Source organism: Silurus meridionalis, chromosome 10 (assembly GCF_014805685.1).
Source record: "Silurus meridionalis isolate SWU-2019-XX chromosome 10, ASM1480568v1, whole genome shotgun sequence".
NCBI classification, from domain to species: Eukaryota; Metazoa; Chordata; class Actinopteri; order Siluriformes; family Siluridae; genus Silurus; species Silurus meridionalis.
The window spans coordinates 10,230,303-10,252,515 of record NC_060893.1 but is presented as its reverse complement, the minus strand read 5'-3'; the positions used below and the strand labels follow the sequence as shown (position 1 = coordinate 10,252,515).

Sequence of the window (22,213 nt, the reverse complement as noted above, 5' to 3'; positions counted from 1 at the left end):
AAGTATATCCAATGTTAATTTCTGTATTATTGTCCCTTGAGAAGATATACTAAAATGGTTGCTGAAATGTGAGAGGTGTATTCACTTTTGTGAGATACTGTAGTTACTTTTATTATTACGTGTTTCCAAAATCAATGAATTATAGAAACGTATAACGATCAGATATTCAACAAAAATCTGCTAACCAAATGTCAACTAAAGGCAATGCATTGTAGAACATGGTCACAAAACAGCTTATTTGCATATTATATTGCATATATTTGCATATGCTTAATATACAAGATTCCACACATCTGCAACCTGATGTAAGAAAGTCAAGTTCTCTAGTAAACTATTATTATATAGTTAACTTTGATGGATAATTAGATAACATAATTGTGCAAATTCATTTGCAGACACAAAATGGACACTGATAAGTCTGTGCCCAGTGTTGCACCCAGATTATGTTATACTACTGCTACTATCAATCACTATTAAATGATAAATAATAGCCTACATATAAGGATTGTTCAGTTGCCTTGTTTACCTACCTTTATAAGTGCCATTGAGACATACCTACAATAGTTAAACAAATGTGCAATTTCATGTCCCTACACTGTACTCTTGTAACTACAAGTTCAACGGTAAAAGACCTAGGAGTTATTTTAGACAGCAACTTGTCTTTCAAAAATCATATCAACCATATTACAAAAACAGGCTTCTTTCACCTTAGAAATATTTCTAAGCTAAGAAACATGTTGTCTATATCTGATGCAGAGAAGCTCGTCCATGCGTTCATGACCTCCAGAATAGACTATTGTAATGCATTACTAGGTGGATGTCCTGCATCATTAATAAACAAGCTTCAGTTAGTTCAGAATGCGGCAGCCAGAGTTCTCACAAGGTCAAGAAAATATGATCATATAACCCCAATCTTATCGTCCCTACATTGGCTGCCTGTTAAGTTTCAAATCGACTACAAACTATTGCCTCTTACTTATAAAACACTAAATGGTTTGGCGCCCATGTATCTATCCTGTCTTTTAACATGCTACAATCCATCATGCTCCTTGAGATCTCAAAACCCTGAAATTCTAGTAGTTCCCAGAATAGCAAAGTCCACTAAAGGTGGTAGAGCATTCTCACATTTAGCTTCTAAACTTTGGAATAGTCTTCCTGACAGTGTTTGGGGCTCAGACACACTCTCCCAGTTTAAGTGCAGATTAAAAATGCATCTTTTTTAGCAAATCCTACACATAACATACGTCTCACATCATAAACTTGTGCTCCAGAACATCTGATCAAATGCACATTATCAACTTGTGCTGTTAATATCATGAACAGCAGCTACGCTAATTTCTCTCCACTGCTTCTCTTTCTCTACCATCCCGAGACATCCTGAGGTTTGGCCAACTCCAGTCACGTCCCACCTCATGAAGATTATGGGTTAAAAAAAATTCTCCTACTTGGGTATTCAAGTAGTTTGTATCAATGCACATACTTACCACACCTAGTACCCAGCCATAAAGATTTGGTAGTACATTAGAGGTTTGACCTTCTGAGCTAGCTAGTGACGAAGTGATACCCTAACAGAACATTATTGCCTGCCGCACCAAAGGAACTTATTAGTACAATTTAATGTGTGATTAATATTTTACTTTAAGACTTTTGGAGCCGTTCTTATTTTTCATTTATTTTACCAGAATGGTTGTTAACAGTGTTTCTTCACTGACATATCCTTGTGTTTCCTAAATGCTTTTCTGAAATCGTGTTGATATAAATACCTATATTTACAATTTAGCTAAAATTGTTACACCGGGTCTTATTTGCATTCATATTTTAGTTCTTTTGTTAGAGTGTTTAGGAGTGTGGATTAATACAGTTATACCCATAGATCAGTCAATTCAGTTCAATTAATTTTTATTTGTATAGCACTTTTAACAATGAACATTGTCTCAAAGTAGCTTTAAACAGATAATGTGTTGATAAAGAATGAATAAGATGTGTTTAATGTGTAAGTTTTTTCCCTGATGTGCAAGCCGGTGGCGACTGTGGCAAGGAAAAAACTCCCAGAGATGGCATAAGGAAGAAACCTTGGAACCAGACTCATCTGCGTGGCACTGATTGTCCATTTATTACAGATAAACAATGTTGAGGTGTGCATTGTTGATGATCAGATGCAAACTGTAGTCCTGACTCACTGTAGCAGACTGTTGACATTAACTACAGTCCAAATCCAAATCTTTAGAGTTCCTGTTCTTTTTCTGTAATTTCATGTTGATGGGAAGCCTTCCCCTACTGCACAGAGTGGCCTCCAAACAAAGAAGAACACGTCCAGAGGCAGGCCGGGACAAAGTAGGCAGATCCAAGGAAAGGAGAAAGGCAGGAACCGTGGTCACTGGAACCTCATGAGCATGTTTAACTCAACCGAGGGAGAGAGAGAGAAAGAGAGAGAGAGAGAGAGAGAGAGAGAGAGAGAGAGAGAGAGAGAGGGAGAAGAGGGGTGACAAGGGGAGAAGGATATGGATTATTAAGTATCCTAATTGTTGTATGAAAGTTAAGGACACTGTGCAGTTGGGGACTCTGGCAAAACTCGCAATGGCAGCAAAACTAAAAGGGGAGCCAGAAGGTAACACAGACATGAAGGATCTGTGGGATAAGAGACGCCACTACACCACCGTCAACAAACCCGAGTGAACGTGTGAAAGTAAGGGGACAACAGCATACAAATGTACCAGATCACCAAACACTCTATATTCACGATGTCTCCAGATGTTAAAATAGAAGATCTGGAGAGATCGTGAATATAGAGTGTTCGGTGAGCTACTACTACTGACTGTTCCACAGTTATTAGTAGTATTTTATAATCAGTTATTGGAGACCAGTGTAGACTATTTAACACAGGGGTGATGTGATCATATTTTCTAGATCTTGTAAGGACTCTCACTGCTGCATTCTGAACTAACTGAAGCTTATTTATGCACTTACTTGAACACCAAGACAGTAAAGCATTAAATTAGTTTAATCTGAGTGTTACAAAAGCATAAACTAGTTTTTCTGCAACCTGTAACGACATCATATTTAAAATTTTAGCAATAGTTCTAAGATGAAAGAAGGCAATCCTGGTAACATTATTCACATGAGCCTCAAAGGAAAGACTAGTGTCAATAATCACACCAAGGTATTTGACTGCTGTACACACTGAGACAGAAACACCATCCAGAGGTTCTATGCAATCTGAAAGTTTGCTTCTAGCTGCATGTGGTCCTAGTAAAAGTATGCTCGTTTTATCCGAGTTGAGCAGAAGAAAGTTATCAAGCATCCACTGTCTAAAGTCCTTTACACACTTCTCAACATTTGTAAGCTGATCTCTCTGTGCATCATCAGCATAGCTATGGAAGCAAATACCATGTTTATGTATAATTTTACCCAGAGGCAGCATATATAAAGAGAAAAGCAGTGGGCCTAAGAAAGATCCTTGCGGAACACCAATCTTTACCTTTGAGATGTGTAGAGAACTTACCATTTACATCAACAAACTGATAGCGATCTGTGAAATAAGACCTAAGCCAGGAAAGAGCTGTTCCTTTATTTCAACAACAATCTCTAGTCTAGCAAGGAGGATATTATGATCAATGGTGTCAAAAGTGGCACTAAGTTCGAGCAAAACAAGTTATGAGACAAAACCCTGATCATAGGCCTATAACAGGTCATTTACCACTTTAACCAGCACTCCTCTGTGCTGTGATAAGGCCAAATTCTGATACATTTCAAAAAGATGTGATCATACCTGCTGTGTACAACTTTTTTTTTATCTTAGAGATAAAAGAGAGGTTTGATAATGGCCACTAGTTGGACAGCTGACAAGCGTTCAGTGACAGCTAGGCCTTTACAAGAAGGAAGCTACTTGTACTAAAAGGTTATAAGGTTGCAGCTATCTTGTGTTGAGAAACCTTTCTTTGTTTTCTGCCATTTGATCACAGGTTAATGACTGGGAGTGAACTGAATGCCTTCTGAGAAATTTTTGTGTAATTCATTATGAAGGGTTGATCATTGTATAGTCATCTTAATCATTACTTCTGTAAAATAGACACTTTTATTAATATATTGAGAGGAATCTGATACAGAACTGTGTACTTAAATGTTAGGTTGCCTTTACTTGGTAAAGGCATGACAATAATACAAATAGTGGAGTAAAGGTCACATTAATACAAAGTTAAAATAGTGGTTTAATGGACACAGCCACATCACAATATCCATCTAGACACAGTTAGACATTTGTATGTTGTTGTTTCTCATCTACAATTATCTACGAATTTTCTGCACATAAATGACATTATGTTTAATTACAGTACATACTACTACAGTTGGATATATTTGTATTTGCTTGTTACTGTTAGCCTGGTTGCTAACTTATGTGACAGTTGCAAGGATGGAATTGAAAATAGCTGGTAAGATTTTGTTTTAGGATAGTAAAATGTCTAGATGACCGACATGACATTCATTCAGTGTAATGAAAAAATTAACGATCCAGCCATGATTACGGTTAATACCAGCATCACTAAAATAAAAAAGATTTAATTATAGGATTAATAAAATTTAATCAATACATTTATGAGGTAGAATTATATATTTATATATCTAAATGTTTTTAAGGGTTTCCTGTATTAATTATTATTAAGTAAATATTTAAAATAAACTATGCAAAATAATTTTACTGGGTATCTACCTAAGTATTCACTGAAGATTTCATTTGTAACACTAATTATGAATTCGGAAAATAAAACAGTGTCCATGGTTTTTAGAAAACGATTTTCCTTATTTCCTCATTCCAAAACTAGATAGAATTATATATATAAGACCTGACAAATCTTAAGTAAAAATCAGACACACTAGATCTAATACTCAGGTATTCATAAAGACCTTGATTACCTTTTGGGTGTGTCTTAGATCTAAAATCTTAAACGCAGTAAATCAGCCAAGCATTGTTGGTCACCTAGATGTTAGGTCAATAAATGAAAAATTATTTTTATAGATATTCTGACTTACCAGAGTCACTATATGGAACTATATAATGACTTGCAAAAGTAATGGGGGAATACTTTTCCATACTTACGTTTTTTTTTGTCTTAATTGTTGTTTCCTACCAAATATAAATTTATTTTTCTCCTTCAAGTTTGTAGGATTGAATTAAATATTAAATACAAACACTTTAGATATATTATTTATAAGGTTGTAATGCAATCAGACAGGAAAAACTAAAACAAAGGGGCACATACTTTTACAAGGCACTGTAAATTACATTAATGTTCTATACTATCTTATTTAGCCTACTCGATTTTATTTATTATTATATGAAGAACATCAAATTTTATAGTACCTTTGTTGATCTGTCAGTTTCTAAATCTCTATTACATCAATGTTTAGTTCTCTAGCTAGCAATGCAACTTATGTCATTTTTCACGTCATTTTTGATAACTCACTGCATTTGCAATTGTTTGAATACCTTTGTTATAGCAGCCCAAATACCTGCCAGTGCAAAATGTACCTAGGCACATACACTTCATGTGTACGTTCAGCTAACATTTAGTAGTGCATTGTTGAGCAAATGTTTACTCAATTCATGCAATCATATGAACCTGAAAGCTCTGTGGCAATTCATTCTCAATTCCGTTGCAGTTACTATGCTCGGTATTGACTGGAAACATCTGATATATTGGATATTGAGTCAATGTGCATCTTCTATAAAAGTAGAGATTTACTGTCCTCTGAAAATAATTCAACATACAGCCATTATTGTCAAAAAAGCTACCAATTAAAGTGAGTACACCCTAAGTAAACATTACAAAACTGTGTCCAAAGTGTCACTATTTTGTGTGAGCACCATTGTTATCTAGCACTGCCTTAATCGTCCTGGGCATGGACTTCACCAGCGCTGCACAGGTTTGTTGCTGGGATCCTCTTCCACTCATCCATAATGACATCACGGAGCTGCTGGATGCTAGACACATGGTGCTTCTCCACCTTCTGCTTGAGCATGCCCCACAGGTACTCAATAGGGGATTAGGTCTGGAGGCATACTTTGCCATTCCATCACCTTCACCTTCAGCAAGGTAGTTGTCATTTTGACGGTGTGTTTGAGGTCGTTATTATGTTGCAAATATTGCTGTTCGGCAAGTTTCTGAAGGGAGGGCATCATGTTCTGCTTAAGATTGTCACAATACATGTTGAAATCCATGTTTCCCTCAATAAACCGCAGCTCTCTATTACCAGCAGCACTCATGCAGCACCAGACTATGATGCTACCACCACAATGCTTGACTGAAGGCAAGATGCAATTTTCTTGGTACTCCTGACCAGAGCGTCGCCACCCATGCTGGACATAATCTGAGCCAAACAGGTTTATCTTAGTCTCAACAGACCACAGGCCATGGTTCCAGTAATTCATGCTCTTGACAGTCTTCTTTCTTGTGAGCCAGCTACAGAAGAGATTCTATCTGGGACAATAGCCATGCAAACCGAATTGTTGCAGTGTGTGGCGTATGGTCTGAGCACTGAGAAGCAGACCTTCTGGTTCTGCAGCCACTAAAGCAAAGCTGGCAGCACACAAGTGTATGTTTTTGAAACAAGTTTCTGCTCCCCGACACACAGCACGAGGGTTTCGACTTCTTTGATTGACCCTTGCGAGCTCTGTTCCGAGTGGAACCCGTCTTGGAAAACCTCTGTATGACCCTGGCCACTGTACTGTCACTCAGTTTGAGGGTCTTAACAATCTTCGTATAGCCTAGGCCATCTTTGTGGAGAGTAACAATTCTAATTCTCAAATCCTCAGAGTTCTTTGCCATGAGGTGCCATGCTGAACATCCATCCGGTGGTCAGTATGAGAGAATTACTCAAATTTGAACTTCTCTAATACAAGCTACACAAATGTATATGGTCCTGTCATGTGGCGTTGCATTTTTAAACGACATACAGCTGTTATTACTTAGCGTGTGCTTACTTTTGTTGCCAGCTATTTTGACAATAGTGGATGTATGTTGAGTTATTTTCAGTAACTCTGTACTACCATACAAGCTACACATTTATACACACAGTACAGACCAAAAGTTTGGACACACCTTCTCATTCAAAGAGTTTTCTTTATTTTCATGACTATGAAAATTGTAGAGTCACACTGAAGGCATCAAGGGCTATTTGACCAAGAAGGAGAGTGATGGGGTGCTGCGCCAGCTGACCTGGCCTCCACAGGCACCGGACCTGAACCCAATCGAGATGGTTTAGGGGTGAGCTGGACCGCAGAGTGAAGGCAAAAGGGCCAACAAGTGCCAAGCATCTCTCGGGGAACTCCTTCAAGACTGTTGGAAGACCATTTCAGGTGACTACCTCTTGAAGCTCATCAAGAGAATGCCAAGAGTGTGCAAAGCAGTAATCAAAGCAAAAGGTGGCTACTTTGAAGAACCTAGAATATGACATTTTTCAGTTGTTTCACATTTTTTTGTTATGTATATAATTCCATATATAATTCTACATGTGTTAATTCATAGTTTTGTTGCCTTCAGTGTGAATCTACAATTTTCATAGTCATGAAAATAAAGAAAACTCTTTGAATGAGAAGGTGTGTCCAAACTTTTGGTCTGTACTGTATATTATTTTAAATAAATTCAGTTTTAGAACATATTTAAAATAATTGGATGATAATTTTTAGAGCCTCATACACACTTTTGACTAGTGAGTCTCTGTCTATGTATTTTCTTTATAAAACAGATATAGTGAATATTTTTGTATTTCAGAATGAGTAAAATGTTTCATGCTTACTACATTCTAAGCATAAATACACTTAAGTAGTTCAACTCATTACACAATCAAAATGTATAACTATAATGGCAGTTAAGTTAACAGTAATAATTCATTGTAGTTTGTTACAAATTTAGTTGTAATATAACTTATAAAAACTAACTTATTAAAGCTTGCTGTAAGGGGGCTATAGTCTTTTGTAAGCACTGTGATTCTATTCAGTGTTTTCATTTGATTTGTATAGGTATATCTAATTCAGCAAGATTAACTGCTATGAAACATGCACTGGATATATTCTAGAGAGAAGCAAGCTTTTTTTTTAAAGATCAAACCTACATAAATGATCAATATTTGAAACCAGAAATGTCCAATTCAATTCAATTCATTTTTATTTGTATAGCATTTTTAACAATGAACATTGTCTCAAAACAGCTTTACACAGATATTATGGTGATAAAAATGAATAAGATGTTCTCTATAAGTGTAAGTTTGTTCCTAATTTTGTACTTTTCAATAGTTTTTGTTTCCAGCATATTTATTTTCACTTAATCCTGTATGTTGTATGAAAGTTGTAACATTAGTGATCTAATAATCATATTTCTTAAATGTTAAATTACACACAAAGTAGGATTTTATGCTTGTAAAATATATTGCAAGGTTTATTGTGTAGTAATTATATAATTGTTATTACACTTATGATATATTATAATTATTATAATGCTATTACTACATATACGTATACAATATTTAGTGTTATTATTATGTATTTTGTAAGAATGTAATGTGTGAGTAATTTTTCTACTTCTTTTTCTTTTTATATTATTGAACATTGAAGCTTTTATTATTTTTATTGTTGATCAAATGCAATGCTGTTCTTTTTCTTAGTACACTTAATAATAATTTCAGCTCAAATTACTTTTTTGTGTTGCAGCTGCTACTGTCTTATCATAATTCATGTATTGTGTAAAAACATGAGTGTAGGTTTTGTAATTAGGCAGGATAAGAGTAAAGTAAGTGCTTATGTCTGTGCATTATGTATGCAGCATTGTTCAACAATCTTTGTACTATTTTCGTTTTCTTTTTGGTTAAGTCAGGTTTATTTGTATAGCGCTTTCACAACAGACATTGTCTCAAAGCAGCTTTACACAAATCAACAGCAAAACATCTTAGCAAAAGATTGCTAAGTACATCAAAAAAGTTCTTATAAGTCTGACTCAAGAATAAAATATAGACATGTCAATTCTTTATTCAAATTTTATTTAGTTTTAAAGTATCAGTACAAATTTCCAAATCTGCCACAGTGAAGCTCAGAAGAAACATTTAATTTTGCAAATCACATTTAAATTACATTAGTTTAGTTAAACTACATTAGTTACATTACACTTCATTAGTTAGCTAATTAAAAAAAGCTGAAAATAGATCTTCAACAGTTCTGCACTCTGGTATCAAGTAAAATCAATGCATCTCTTAATGTAGGCACATTTATAGTTAGCTACCTTTATTGTTCATTAATCTGTAAACTTATAAGCAACAGTCAAGATGGAAGATTTTAAATGAAGGGTGAAATGTATTTGATCTTCTATAACATGTTAAAGAATGTAATAAAATTAACAGTGTTAGTAAAAATACATTTCACAGTTGAATAAGCAGTGTGTTAACCAAGAGTAAATTTAGGAGCAACAGTTGAGTTAGAAGTTCTCAAAGTGATGTATAAAATGCGCTTGATCTCGTTTGTTTATCTGCTGGCAGGCTTTCTCTACATTCTTTGTCAGACCAGGTGGACCACAGCTGAAGACACCAATCTTACCCACCTTAGGAAAAGAATGGGATAAAGGAGATAAGGTTTTGGAACAGTCACTTTGTTCCAATTCATGTTCAAAATATAATTACTTGTATTGCATAATTTGTTATAATTCATTATAATTTAATCAAACATATTAATAATAAAATATATATATATATATATATATATATATATATATATATATATATATATATATATATATATATATATATTTTTTTTTTTTTTTTAATAGAGTGGTTTCTTAATACTGAGATTAATACTTATATATAGAATCCAGTCTACACAGATGGCAAATTCTCATGTAATGAAAGTTTTGAGAAAAATGTAAGACACCTCAGGATGAACTTCCTGTAGAGAGCTGAAGAAAGCCAAAAATGGTGGACGACCAAAGTGTGTGACAGACTGCAGGCCAGTAAACAGACTCTTGTTCGACACTTTCTGGAAATGCCGCTCACATACATACTAAGGAAGAAAACAAAAAACATTAAATCTATTAAGCCAAAATTTAAACACTACTTTTTCTGTTTTGCTGAATAAAGTTGATAAACTACCTTGAAATTAAATAGTCTAAAATTAACATATTAGCTAGTTTGTTAGTTCAGAAAGTGAGCTAGTGACTTTCTTTGGAATAAGTTCATTTTGTAAAAATTCCCTACAAGCATGGTGGTCCTCAGATCAAACTTTTCTGCAAGCTGAGTGATGTAGATGTGTACAGACACCAACTCCTGTGCATCCATCTCCTCAACTTCTCGTATGATGTCGGACACCCACTCAAACTGACGCTGAGTCCGCGTCACCCAGATAAAATACACCTGGGGAAGATTGGGCAACTTTTATTTCTCCAAGTTAAACATAAAATCAAGTCAAATGCTGAAAAGCCATGTACATTAGGGTCTGACATTGGGTCATGCACATTAGGGTCTGTTACCTTTTTGCATTGAACTTTGAGTTTTGCTGAAGACTTGAAGACTATGTCCTTCAGTATAGAAGCAAATGGAGTAACTCCGATGCCTCCTCCCACTAGAACAGACACTTCAAAGTCTCTCCACTCCTGATGGCCTTCCCCAAATGGTCCATCTAGATACAGCTAAGGAGATCAAAATGTTTAAGCAAATTCCACAAATCAGAACTGTAGCAATTAAATCGCAACTCAAGCAAAAGTAAAGGATTGTTTTTATGCAGAGCTGAAAAATATGGAAGAAATGACAAAAAAAGTTGCCTCCTACTTTAGGATAATTTCCAAGTTCCTTCAGTCTCTCTAGGTTGTAGATCTCTCGCAGCTTGCTGGTCCATGGTCCCACAGCACGAATGTGCAGGCTGAGGGTCTCCTCATGAGGTGCTGAGGTCAGTGTGAAGGGGTGGTACTCATCTGTGCCTAACTCCAGACAAGCCACACGAACCCATTGTCCTGAACGATAGGTAAATCCCTGAGGGCGCTTAAATTCCAGATATGTCACTCCTGCCATGAAAGAATTTCACAGAATGAAACACACAATAAAGATGCAGAGTTTACCCTAAAGTAGCTTAAGCAGACTAAGAAAACTAAATCCTGAACCATATGCTGCTGCCTGTTAAGCATGTATATAATATTCGGTACCTGAGGGCAGCAGCTCAGCATTCACCACAGGGATCTCCACCTTCTTTCTGCTGAGGCTGATGAGTTTATCCAGGAGGAAGAGGAGGGCAGGTGGAATCAGGTAAATGTAAAAGCGTGGCTGCTGGAGTAGGGCAAAGCTCCCATGGATTACTGTCTGCAGGGTAGGAAAAAGGAAGAGTATTTAATAACAGTCTCACCACAAACAGTATCTCATCCTAATAAAAGCTTTTCAGATTATTCAGACTTAATTCTCACCAGAACATAGATGAGCACATAAAAATAATGTGTGATCCAAAACCCTCTGAAACTGATACGTCTGAAGTAGTGTGAGGCAAAGACGTATATAAAGGCTAAGACAAAAAGTAGTATGATCCCTGACATGCCTGCAAGAGAAAAAGAGTAAAAAGGAGAATGAGCATGAGACCAATAAAAAAACAACATGCACACCATGCACACACCCTTAAATCGCTGTTTTTTTTTACACACTCATTAAACAGTAGCCCTACCTGGTACTGTACAAAAGAACCAGAAGGTCCATTTTTCTGGTAACTCTGACCTGTAAACAAATTGCACAAGCACAGCTCAGCTCACAGCTCATTCTAGCAATATAAGGTAAAGGTTATATTGTATAAGATCAATAAGAAGAAAGATATTGACAATTTACCCATTATTGGAAAACACTTGGGGAAACATGCAGGAAAGGATGCTGAGTTCGCTGATAGAGAAGATGTAAAGATTGACTAAATGACCCACGCTGTGTGTAACTGTAAGATGAGAATGGTGAGATGTTAGAGCGAGAAATTAAAAAACATTATGACATGGCGAATTTAAGACACCAGCTTCTGCAGATAGAGATTTGAGATTTGAGTCCAAAATTTGCTGGGTGGATGCATGATCGGTTTACAGTTGCAGTGTAAACAAATCAATTATTTTGTTTTTCCCCTGACAGGCAGAAATATATGCCAAACCATCGCAGATTGCCAGTACTTTATTTTTTATTAGCTTGTAGGATTTCAATGTGGATTGATATGGAGACCATCACAATAACTTTATCAAAAAATGTTTTGACAAAAAGTTTTAACTATCAGGTCCCTGACCTGTTAGGATGATTGCCGTCATTGCCATGAGGCGATGGAGATCAATAGCAGAGTCAAAGGGAATGTATCGGTTGAGGAAGGTTTCCCTGCACATGGTTATAAGGTTGCGACACACTGTGAGAAGCATGTAGGGGAACAAGAAAGAGATTGCAGCAGCAGAGCCTCGGGACACTATAATGCCCACCATGGAGGATTCTGTGACACCAGAGGTACGATCCTGAAAACCGTAGACTACATACAGAGAAATTAAAATTACAGTGAGACATAGTTACAGCAGACCAATAGCAACTCAAAACAAGTGCAAATAATATCTGAAATAGTCTTATATTATGTTAAATCTGCCACAACTATGGTTAAATAATTATTACTTAGACTCACAGTAGCATCTCTCCAGAGCAACCCCAGCAGTGATCCCATAGATGACACCAATGCACACAATATGGCGGCGGTAGTTTTCCACAAAGCGTTTAAACTGTTGGATCTTCTGTTGGATGCGACTCCTAATGTAACGCTCTCTCTGAGGCTTCACATACAGTTTAGGGTTGGAGAGGGCCAATCTGGAAAAAAGAGCAATGAGTACATTATTAGGGGATCATAAACTCTTACTTCAAGTGACGCTACATGCCACCATTGAGGTATTTATACCATATATGGCTGTTTTAAAAGATGATTTAATTCATAGTGAAACTTTGCAGACATCATGTCATTGCATTACATCAAGCCCACAAACACAGCTGGGTTTTGGAGAGTAATCTGAAAATAACAGGGATCACTGTAGCTTAGGTAAAGCCTAATGGATTACACTGTAATCATACATGGACATCTGAACATGCAACGTGCAAAATGGCAGATTGTATTTGTAAAACAATAAAGCAGCAATTTCCAGCATCTAATAACCTTTGATGTGTTTGTGCTCCTGTGTGGCATGCAGAAGATTAGAAACCAGCCATTACAAACAGGATACTAAGTGACAGGCTACTTAAGTGCTCACTTTTTTCTCTGGCGAAGTTCCTGGCCGTCATCAATAGGGCAATTATATGCAAAGTCACCATTTTTTCTCAAAGAGGAACTGAAAATAAAATATGTCATATCTTCATAGAGTGGACAAATACACAGTGGCATCATAATTTGGCTTTGAGAACAATTACAGACCACTTACCTGTCTTTTTTGTTGATGAATGACACACGATGTTGATTTAGTCTGTTCATGTCATGCATCTCCATTCCTTCGTTTATGTGAAAAAGATAGCACAAGAAAACGGCATATTAAACTCCAACTCAGCAGAACCCAAGAACAGGATGGATATTGGACAATTAGCCACATTCTCACTAGTGTAGAAAAAATGATGGGCTGCCATCTGGCTTTTTCTTTAGTTGCATGACAAAGTTGAATGCTTCCAATTACTAAGCTGCTCAACAGTGATGCTCTCAAAAAAGAAATCTCAGAGCTCAGCAGGGGAGGGAACTACTACATTTAGAAACAGCTTGGAAATAAGACAAAAGCATAGGCAGATGGCACAAACGAGCTTTAGTTGATAAATATGTTTTCACCCACACTGAAGAAACTTTGAACACAATATGGTGTTGTGATTGAAAGATAAATGTACAGTGCAGGAAAACACCTTTGATGTTAAGTTGTGCAAACTGAAGGACATTCTCATGATCTTGCAGTAAGAGGTGAAAGTCTTCCCAGGTGATGTGATCTTTCTTATCAAAGCCTGCAGCATGAAGCATAGCTGCTATAGCCTCCTCTGCCTGGTTCTTAGAGAGGACATTACTGGAGATCTCCAAAAAAGACCTAAGTAGTTTTATGAAAAGACAAGGATGAACTTGAATACAAGGATAATTTGGAAACGAATTATGTGTAAATTAGTGTCACGATGAGAAATACATTGAGTGTTAGCTGACCAATTAAGTCAATATCTAATATTATAATATTTACCTGAGCAAAGAACAAAATTCTTCCCGAAACAGAAAACCTTCTCCTTTAATGTCATGCATTGAAAAAAGGAGTTTGGACTTCTCCTCTGGGGTTCCTGAAGTGAGAAGACCAATAATGAGGTAAGAATTTGGGTTTATAACATCAAGTAACACATTTAAAAACAGCTTATGGTTTACATTGTTTTTTAAATCAGAAAAATGCAAATCAATTGACCTTTCATGAAGATAACCAAAACATCGAGAAATTCTTGAAAAGAAAGGTATCCATTGCCATCCTTATCTGCCAAGGAAAACATAGACTCCACAAAAGGCGAGTCAGACTTCAGCCCAAGCGCATGGGCAAACTCAGCTCGTGTGAGCTCACACTGGAGAGCCTCCTTGGTTCTCTTGGAGGACACACCACTCAGGTCTCCTGCATCACTTTTATTAATATCTAGAATCTGAGGATCACGTAAAGATTTAAGATCCTGACAATGCAAGACTTTATTTACAAGATCCATTGTGAGAAGCGATGTCAAGCTGATTTATTTGTAATACACAGACAAATGATAACTATTTGCGGTGTCCAATTCCTACCTTTGAAAAAGCATGTCGGAAAAAAGTCTCCACTATCTGAGCACGCTGCTCTTTGGTCACGGCCTCCTTCAGCAGTTCTTTTTCACTCATCTCGGTCACTATCAGATGCCGGGTCATTTCTTTCAAGTCACACTTGAGCTGATCCACAAACTCTGTTCTCTGCACACTGTTCTCAAAAAGCAAAACCTAAAGACAATTTTATTATATGTTGATTGCTGCATTTTGACAGCTAACAAGATTCAGCACATCAGATTATTAAATTACATGCGAATTGTAGTCGATTACTATATGTGGAAATGTTAAATATAATGATATCCTACTAGGTCATATTCCTTGGGGATCTTCAGAAGTAGGGCACGTTGCTGGTGATCATTGGACAGAAACACCTCAAGGAGGTCCTGAGTGCCGAGGTTATGAGTGCGCACAGGGGATCCATTTTCACTATAAATCTGCAGCCGTTTCTTTTCATCAATCTCCAGGCTGACATACTGAGGAGAGTCAGAATATCCTTGCCACTCACAAGCTAGACAAAAAGAAATTGCAGGAAGGATTGAAATATGTACCAGTTTTTATATATCACAAGATCAACCAGAAATAATTTGGACTGAAAAAACTACCTTGGATTCCATGGGTGGGATTCTTTTTTTTGTCTTTGGTCTGGCCCTGGGTCCTTTTCAGAAACCTTTTGTATTTAGTTGCCCGAATGTAGGCCACTATGTAAGCCACAAGGAAACTCACTGTTTGGGTAAGAAGAAATGAAGAAATAAAAAAACTAAGAAATAAACTAAAAGACCATAAGGCAAACTTGTATCTGAATTAATGCACACATTGGCAGTCATACTTACCTACAGGGAAGAAGAAAAGGGCGATGACAAAAATGCCAAAACCTGCTTTGCTGCCATCGTCAAAGTAACTAATAGAAGTAGCCTTAGTGCATGGGTAAAGCATAGATGATGTGATTGTCTGAGGCTGAGGGCAGGGATCACCTATAAGTGGCAAAGAATCAGTTGTTAAAACATCTAAAATCCTATGATAGATGCAGTAGTAGTTTGAAATTTTTGTACCATTTAGCCAGAAAAAAACATCCTCCTGTATGTCTCCACCCTCTGCACTAGTGATGCTGAGAAGCACATCCGAATATTTGGTTTGTTGTATAGCTTGAATCTCCTCCTCTGTAAACAAGCTATAATGGAAGCACAGGAAAGCTAAGATTTAAGCAACAAATGAGGAAATTATCCAATCACTGAACGAAGAAAGAACCTTTCTAATGATAAAATGCAATTCTATATCAAAGCTCTATTGCATAGAATAAAAAAAATACAAAATAAATAAATAAATGTCAAAAAATTAAACATTATCACACTTCATATTTAGACATGAAAAAAAATTTTTTTTGGATTTCTTGTTGATAAAGGGTTGTATTTATTCTCGCATTTTGTGGATTTATTCTAGGTGTGAAACTGTTAACCACTTAAGCTCAATACAGCCAGCTATGATTTAACAGGAGTTGTTAGTATCTATTTTGATACTTAGTTATATCAGGCGAGAGTGAGTCATTGGAGGTGTTTACACACCTTATTAATATGAGATTTAGCTGGCATGCTAACATTGTTTAGCCAATACAGCAGCATCATTTTTGTTCTTTCTCTTGGATTAGGGTCCAGTATCAAGCTGAACACTACCATACAGATAATTGGCCGGGACACCCTTGGTGTCATTACGAGTTTTTGGGACAAATCCTTAAATTCTCTCTAAATGTGTATTATATCTTGACATTCTTTCTGAATGTTTGGCACGCACAACCACAAGGTTAATCAGTGTGATGTAGAATGATACAGCGTGATCTATTTTTAAAAAAAAACCTGGGGGAAAATGTCCAAATCTTACATCCAGCAGCTTTAAATTTCTGAATTAATTAAGAGTCAATGTGAGTCAATAAATTTATCATATAATAATATTCTACCCATTTTGTTGGTTTTCAAACCAGAATCGGTCTGCATTTCTGATGCGTTCAAACTGGTCCAGGACGATAGATGAAATAAGTGGACTTGGCCCATTGTTTAGCTCCAGCAGAACTCCAACCAACAGCTCCAACCTGTTGATATCGTTTCCATACAGTTTGGCCAGCTCCAAAAACAACTACAGCAAAACAATATATAAAAGTTTGACCATTAGAGTAGCAATACAGAGGTTGGCAAGGTATTTATATTATATTGAATTAAATGAATGTATTACAGCTGATATGACTGTGTAATCTTCTCTAAATACCTCATGATTAGTCTTGTTCAGACTAGGATTGAGCTCTTCCCAGGTCTTGACAGGCGGAAGGTTGAGGGTCTCTCTGACTTGGTTATAGCTGCCCAGCCCAAAGTCTCGGCCTCTCTGAATGGCCATAGCTACAGCATCAGTGCGTGAGAGCTGCAAGGAGCCGTACATGTAGTCTGCACCGAAAATGTAACAGAGAGGACATGACTTAAGTCACTTGCTCATTAAAAAGTATACTAATATACTATATATACTACTATATGAGAAAAAAAAACAGGAAAAAATGTAACCTTGAAAATCCTCAACAATTATGTTGTCTTCTCTCTCAGATATCTGTGAAGCCATACCCATTATCAGGTCATCAATATCCTGGCCAGATTTTAAATTTGGATTCTACAGCAAGGAACCAGATAAAAAGCTGCTTCAGAATTTTATTTGAAATAATTTCTTATTTGATTTTAAATGATTTGAACATTAAGGACATTTTTTTTCTTGACTCACGTCTCTGCTCCAAAAATTGTTGCATGAGCGGAGTGCTGGAGAAGTGCTCCCATCGATGTTCACAACTTTTCTGTAGTGACAAGTCTTGTTTCTAAACAAAAATATAAAAAAAATAAAAAATAAAAAAAACAACAAAGCATGCATGAACAATGTTCATTTTTAAACATCACTGAGAATTAAATTACCAATGCATTGTGAGTTCATTGAGTATAATTTATTAATCTTATCCTGTTTTTGACGCATTTACATAAAACAGCATTTCAAAAAATTTTAGCATTTTAAATTGCAAGCATTTACCTCATATAGACACCAGAGGGAAGCAAAGTTAAATCCAAACACGTTGTTACAATCTGAAATTCAGGAGAAATTCCTGGATCCACAGATTTCTGATAGCCTGTGTGATTTAGAAAAAAACAGAAAAAAAAAAACAGTGAAACAATTTAAATATTAAAGTCAGTGCAAAAGGTATCTGTAGATACGTACATATCAATCACTTCTTGTCTCATATAGGAAACAAAACAACTGAATTTTAAGGAAAGTTCAATGTGTGTTTAATACAACATTTGAGTTTATTTATGTTCTCTTTCTGCAGAAAGGATAATCCAAAAAAATTAGCTTCCTCAGCAAAAATAATATCCCTGGCTTGCGTTAACCTGCACTGACGCAGCTAAAGCCCATTGTGCCCATTAAACAGAACCTCAAGTGGTAACTCACTAAACCACAGGTAAGTAGAGCATGTCAGCTCACCACAACTTCTTCACACATATACACGTACACACACTTGTCTATCATCCAATATTTAAGAGGACATAATTATTTAATGCAGCATAATCATATCCTAGTGGATATATTTAGTCCCAACCAAAATATAAACACACACACACACACACACACACACACACACACACACACACACATCCATTTCTGTGACCTCTCACCTGGGTAAGAGGGCACCGAGACTCCTAGATATGCAGGCAGCCATTCATATATTGCAATGTTCTGGAGACAGAAGAAAAGAATTGCTTATGGAGCGATAAACCATACAAACATTTCAAATAATAATCTGTATCATTTAATCGACTCTTGCTTAAGGCAATAGTTTTCTTCACCATTCAGTATCATGTACTGACTCATGACTTGGGCAATTATTTATTTTGCACCTGGAATAGCCTGCAGTTTAAATAAAAGTGTCCTAAGCCCTGTTGCAGAAAGAATGTGAGGCAACCTTACAGGTGGACAGACTACCAAATTAATACTTCCATCTACTCCTTGTGGTTTCAAAATAACAGGTGACTTTTCTCTCTACCTGAAATGTGGCAATAACCCTCTTTCTTGCATTTTGAAAAAGCTCCTCATCTGACCACGATGGGTGTTCCTTGTGCAGTTGTGTAGCGAGGTAATTATGGTAACGAAACCAAACAATCGCTTCAGCTACTGTGAAGATATTCTCATTGGCCCAGGCATTCCCAAATTCTGTGGAGACATAATGTTTAGTGAACACAATGGAAGATTAAGATACCTCACACCCGTACTGTTTATTTTATACTTTTGACTGAAACATGTTTATATGTTTTTGTAACATATGAGATATATCGTCTGAGTATTTAAACCGCATATTGATAAATGTGTTTCTTAAGGCAGAAACACTCAATTTTTATCTCGACATTTCTCAAAGACTTAAGTTCATGGAGACAGGCTTTACCACAGATTATGTGGCAGAAATAATGAATAACACCATCAAAAGGCAACAACACAAACAACAACAATACAGTCATTGTAGGATTTAATGAGGCTTAGCAAAAATGTAGGACCAGGTGGACAACATAAAAACGACAATAATGCAGATTGAGCCTGTTTTGTGGGATGAGTGAGCTCATTCTAAACTTTCTGAAAACATTGCACTAGTAAGAAGTCTAAATAAACATCAAAAACACATGAATGCAGGTGTCGCATCACATGTTGATGTTTCTTTAGCATCAGTTATTCGTATCAGCAACATCACTTCTTTTAGCTGATCATGTTTAGGAACATACAATACTTTTTTTTACCATAGAGTCCCTCTGGACCAGTCTGTCCGGTGCAGGGGTTTGGAGCACTCCACATGAAATTGCCACTCACAGTCTTCTTTGGCATGTCAGAAGAAGAGCCTACAGACAGAAGCCCTCCTTGGAAACTCCTCAGAGCATCACACCAAGAGCTGGTGGTGCCATAGATTGAGCTTCCGTCAATCCAAGCTGTCACCTGGTTCACCTGTAATGTAAAGAACCCTCAGCTTTTATTCAGTTATTTACTTAATACATGTTATTCAGTAACTACAAGGAAACTGACATTGTACAGTTAAAATGTAAACCATGCAGGTTGAAAGGGAATAAATAAAAACAATTTGTCAATAGTACAATTTAAACTGTGTATTAGGCTCTATACACAAACTGCTCATTTATTTTCTACACCCAAAAAAATTCTATGAATACCAGCAATGAAATATATATGTTATATGTTATGTTATGTTATGTTATGTTATGTTATGTTATGTTATGTTATGTTATGTTATTTATTTATTATGAATCAATGGCTTTGAATGTTGGTGCTCATAGAAGAAATGTATCTTTTTTGTCTGGTTTATTGGGTGTAGTTCTTGTCATTAAAATAAATGTAATACACTCAACTCTACATGAAGTGTTACCTGTCTCCTAGGATTGTTTGGACTCTGTCCACTATTATGGTCCCACTGTACTCGCAGGAACTGGAGCAGAACTTGCTTTGTGGAGTTTTGCCCAAAGACAGGGTCATCCTGTGGGACTGGGATGGTCATGAACTCAGCAGGGCAACCAGGTTTTCGGGATTCCACAATCTCATGCACAACATGAACACCTAATGGCCAAAAGAAATGTGGTCAAAATGAAACACTGTGTGTTTTAGTCAGTACAAAAATTCAAACTGAATGTGTCACTCACCAAAAAACAATGAGAGAACCGTTCGGTTCTGGACTGATAGGTGGCCACTGGGGCCACGTGCTACTACGTTACTGATGCGTCGTGCATTGGGTAGGTGCAGTCCGTTGATTTGAAAAACTCCGTCTGAGTAGTGAGGAGTCAGGAGGCGCATAAGCGGTGCACCTGTTCAACAAACATTCACAATGATGGAATAAGGTTTTTCAGATGGAACTATGGCTACATTTCCCAAAGTATTGGGCTCCATGACAGGTCCATATACTGGCCCTTTAAATTGTTTTTACTCTCCTGGACAGTTTTTGCTATACAGGAGTCCAGGAGCCAGCATTTACACTACTGATAGATACATACCTGCTGTTCCCCGACGATGAAAGGCCAAGTTATTATACCAGCCATCATATCTCTGAACTTCCCAGGTGATGCTGGAGTCTATGTGACAACAAAAGACAACTATATTCATGACGAGAATAATAAATGTGTTAAACTTAAAACCTACATATCAGAAACATGTGCCACTACTGGCACTCAGTTGTCCTCTGATTTGGAAGTAAACAGGAAAAATAGCAAAAACTGAAAGTAGATAGCATTCTAACATAAGTGTTGACACTGTGTGTGACAGCACATTTATAATATTGAGAATTAATCAGTGAAATCATTGTATTCTGTCTAATAAGTTCCAGAAACAAACAATAAGTCAGATCAAGCATGTGTGCTTATGGTATGGGTTTTACATTATATTTCTGTTGCTGACATGTATTACATGGACCTGATTATAATCTTATGATCTTGTACATCTAAGACATTATGAAATCTTGTTTTCATGAAATGTGCAATACTTTTGCAATGTATAATCATTCTTTATGTGCATGCTTCTTTTCAAACATACAGTTTTTACATGTCAGAACTGACCAGTTGGTGATTAATGATCATACTGTTGCTGTGGCATAAAAGGCATATGATGTTGTTGTCATTTCTTGAATAGGTATTAAAAGTGATGATTTTAAGAATTGTTGTAATATTCGTATTATGTTCTAAGAGCCAAATGTTAGTTGTGGAAAATGTGCAGTCCTCATTAAAATGGTATGCTTGCAATCCCTCCTAATACCTACACTGTTTGCCCTGGGTCTAAATGACTGCATTCGACATTACTGTATTACATGCAGAGCTTGGAGAACTGTTGAGTCTGTATGTTCCAGGAGCTCTTTCCCTCCCTGTTCACATGCTTATCACCTCTCCCTTTGTACTTTCCAAAGGAGATCAGAACATTTCATTTGTGGCAGGACTTTTAAATGTGTTTTATATACACATATAAGAAAAAATAACAACTTTGTAAATATATTAGAAGTCTATTCACTTTGCTTACCTGCTGCATAGACTGTCAGAGAGAGTGATATTAAAGTCCACCATGCACTCCTGTGCAAATCCATTCTGAAGCAAAAAACGCAGCCAAATGTAGCTCTTTAGAAGGTGAGACACCTGGAGAACCTCAGCAACTTGACAAAATAAATGAAAATCGGAAAGAAACCAAGAAGCAATTTCCTGTGAGCAGTCTGCACATTGAAGGTAGGAGTGAAGCACTGGGCAACGTGAGCTCTTGTGCAGTGTTATCTGAGTGCAAGCACCAAAAAAACAAAAAAACAAAAAGACACAGGGAGTGTGTGGAGGCAACTCCAGAGTACGCACGTCTGAAACAACGTGCCAGGCTTAT

At 36.6% G+C, this 22,213-nt stretch overlaps 1 protein-coding gene across 1 annotated transcript; it reads right to left on the bottom strand.

Moving 5' to 3' along the window:
• Nucleotides 1-9,046: 9,046 nt before the first annotated feature.
• Nucleotides 9,047-22,088, bottom strand: duox (dual oxidase). Its single transcript, XM_046859967.1, has 33 exons — nt 21,869-22,088; nt 20,857-20,934; nt 20,509-20,670; nt 20,238-20,425; nt 19,603-19,804; nt 18,861-19,027; nt 18,493-18,553; nt 17,852-17,948; nt 17,555-17,645; nt 17,344-17,446; nt 17,057-17,229; nt 16,752-16,927; nt 15,853-15,971; nt 15,634-15,774; nt 15,406-15,525; nt 15,109-15,311; nt 14,789-14,974; nt 14,427-14,652; nt 14,214-14,307; nt 13,894-14,069; nt 13,431-13,497; nt 13,263-13,340; nt 12,650-12,828; nt 12,272-12,502; nt 11,839-11,938; nt 11,681-11,730; nt 11,430-11,557; nt 11,175-11,328; nt 10,804-11,036; nt 10,506-10,664; nt 10,234-10,389; nt 9,911-10,039; nt 9,047-9,584 (listed from the first exon to the last, which is right to left on the bottom strand). Exons 1-33 carry the CDS (start codon nt 21,930-21,932, stop codon nt 9,462-9,464), a joined length of 4,614 nt encoding a protein of 1,537 aa, XP_046715923.1. The 5' UTR covers nt 21,933-22,088; the 3' UTR covers nt 9,047-9,461.
• Nucleotides 22,089-22,213: the final 125 nt, after the last annotated feature.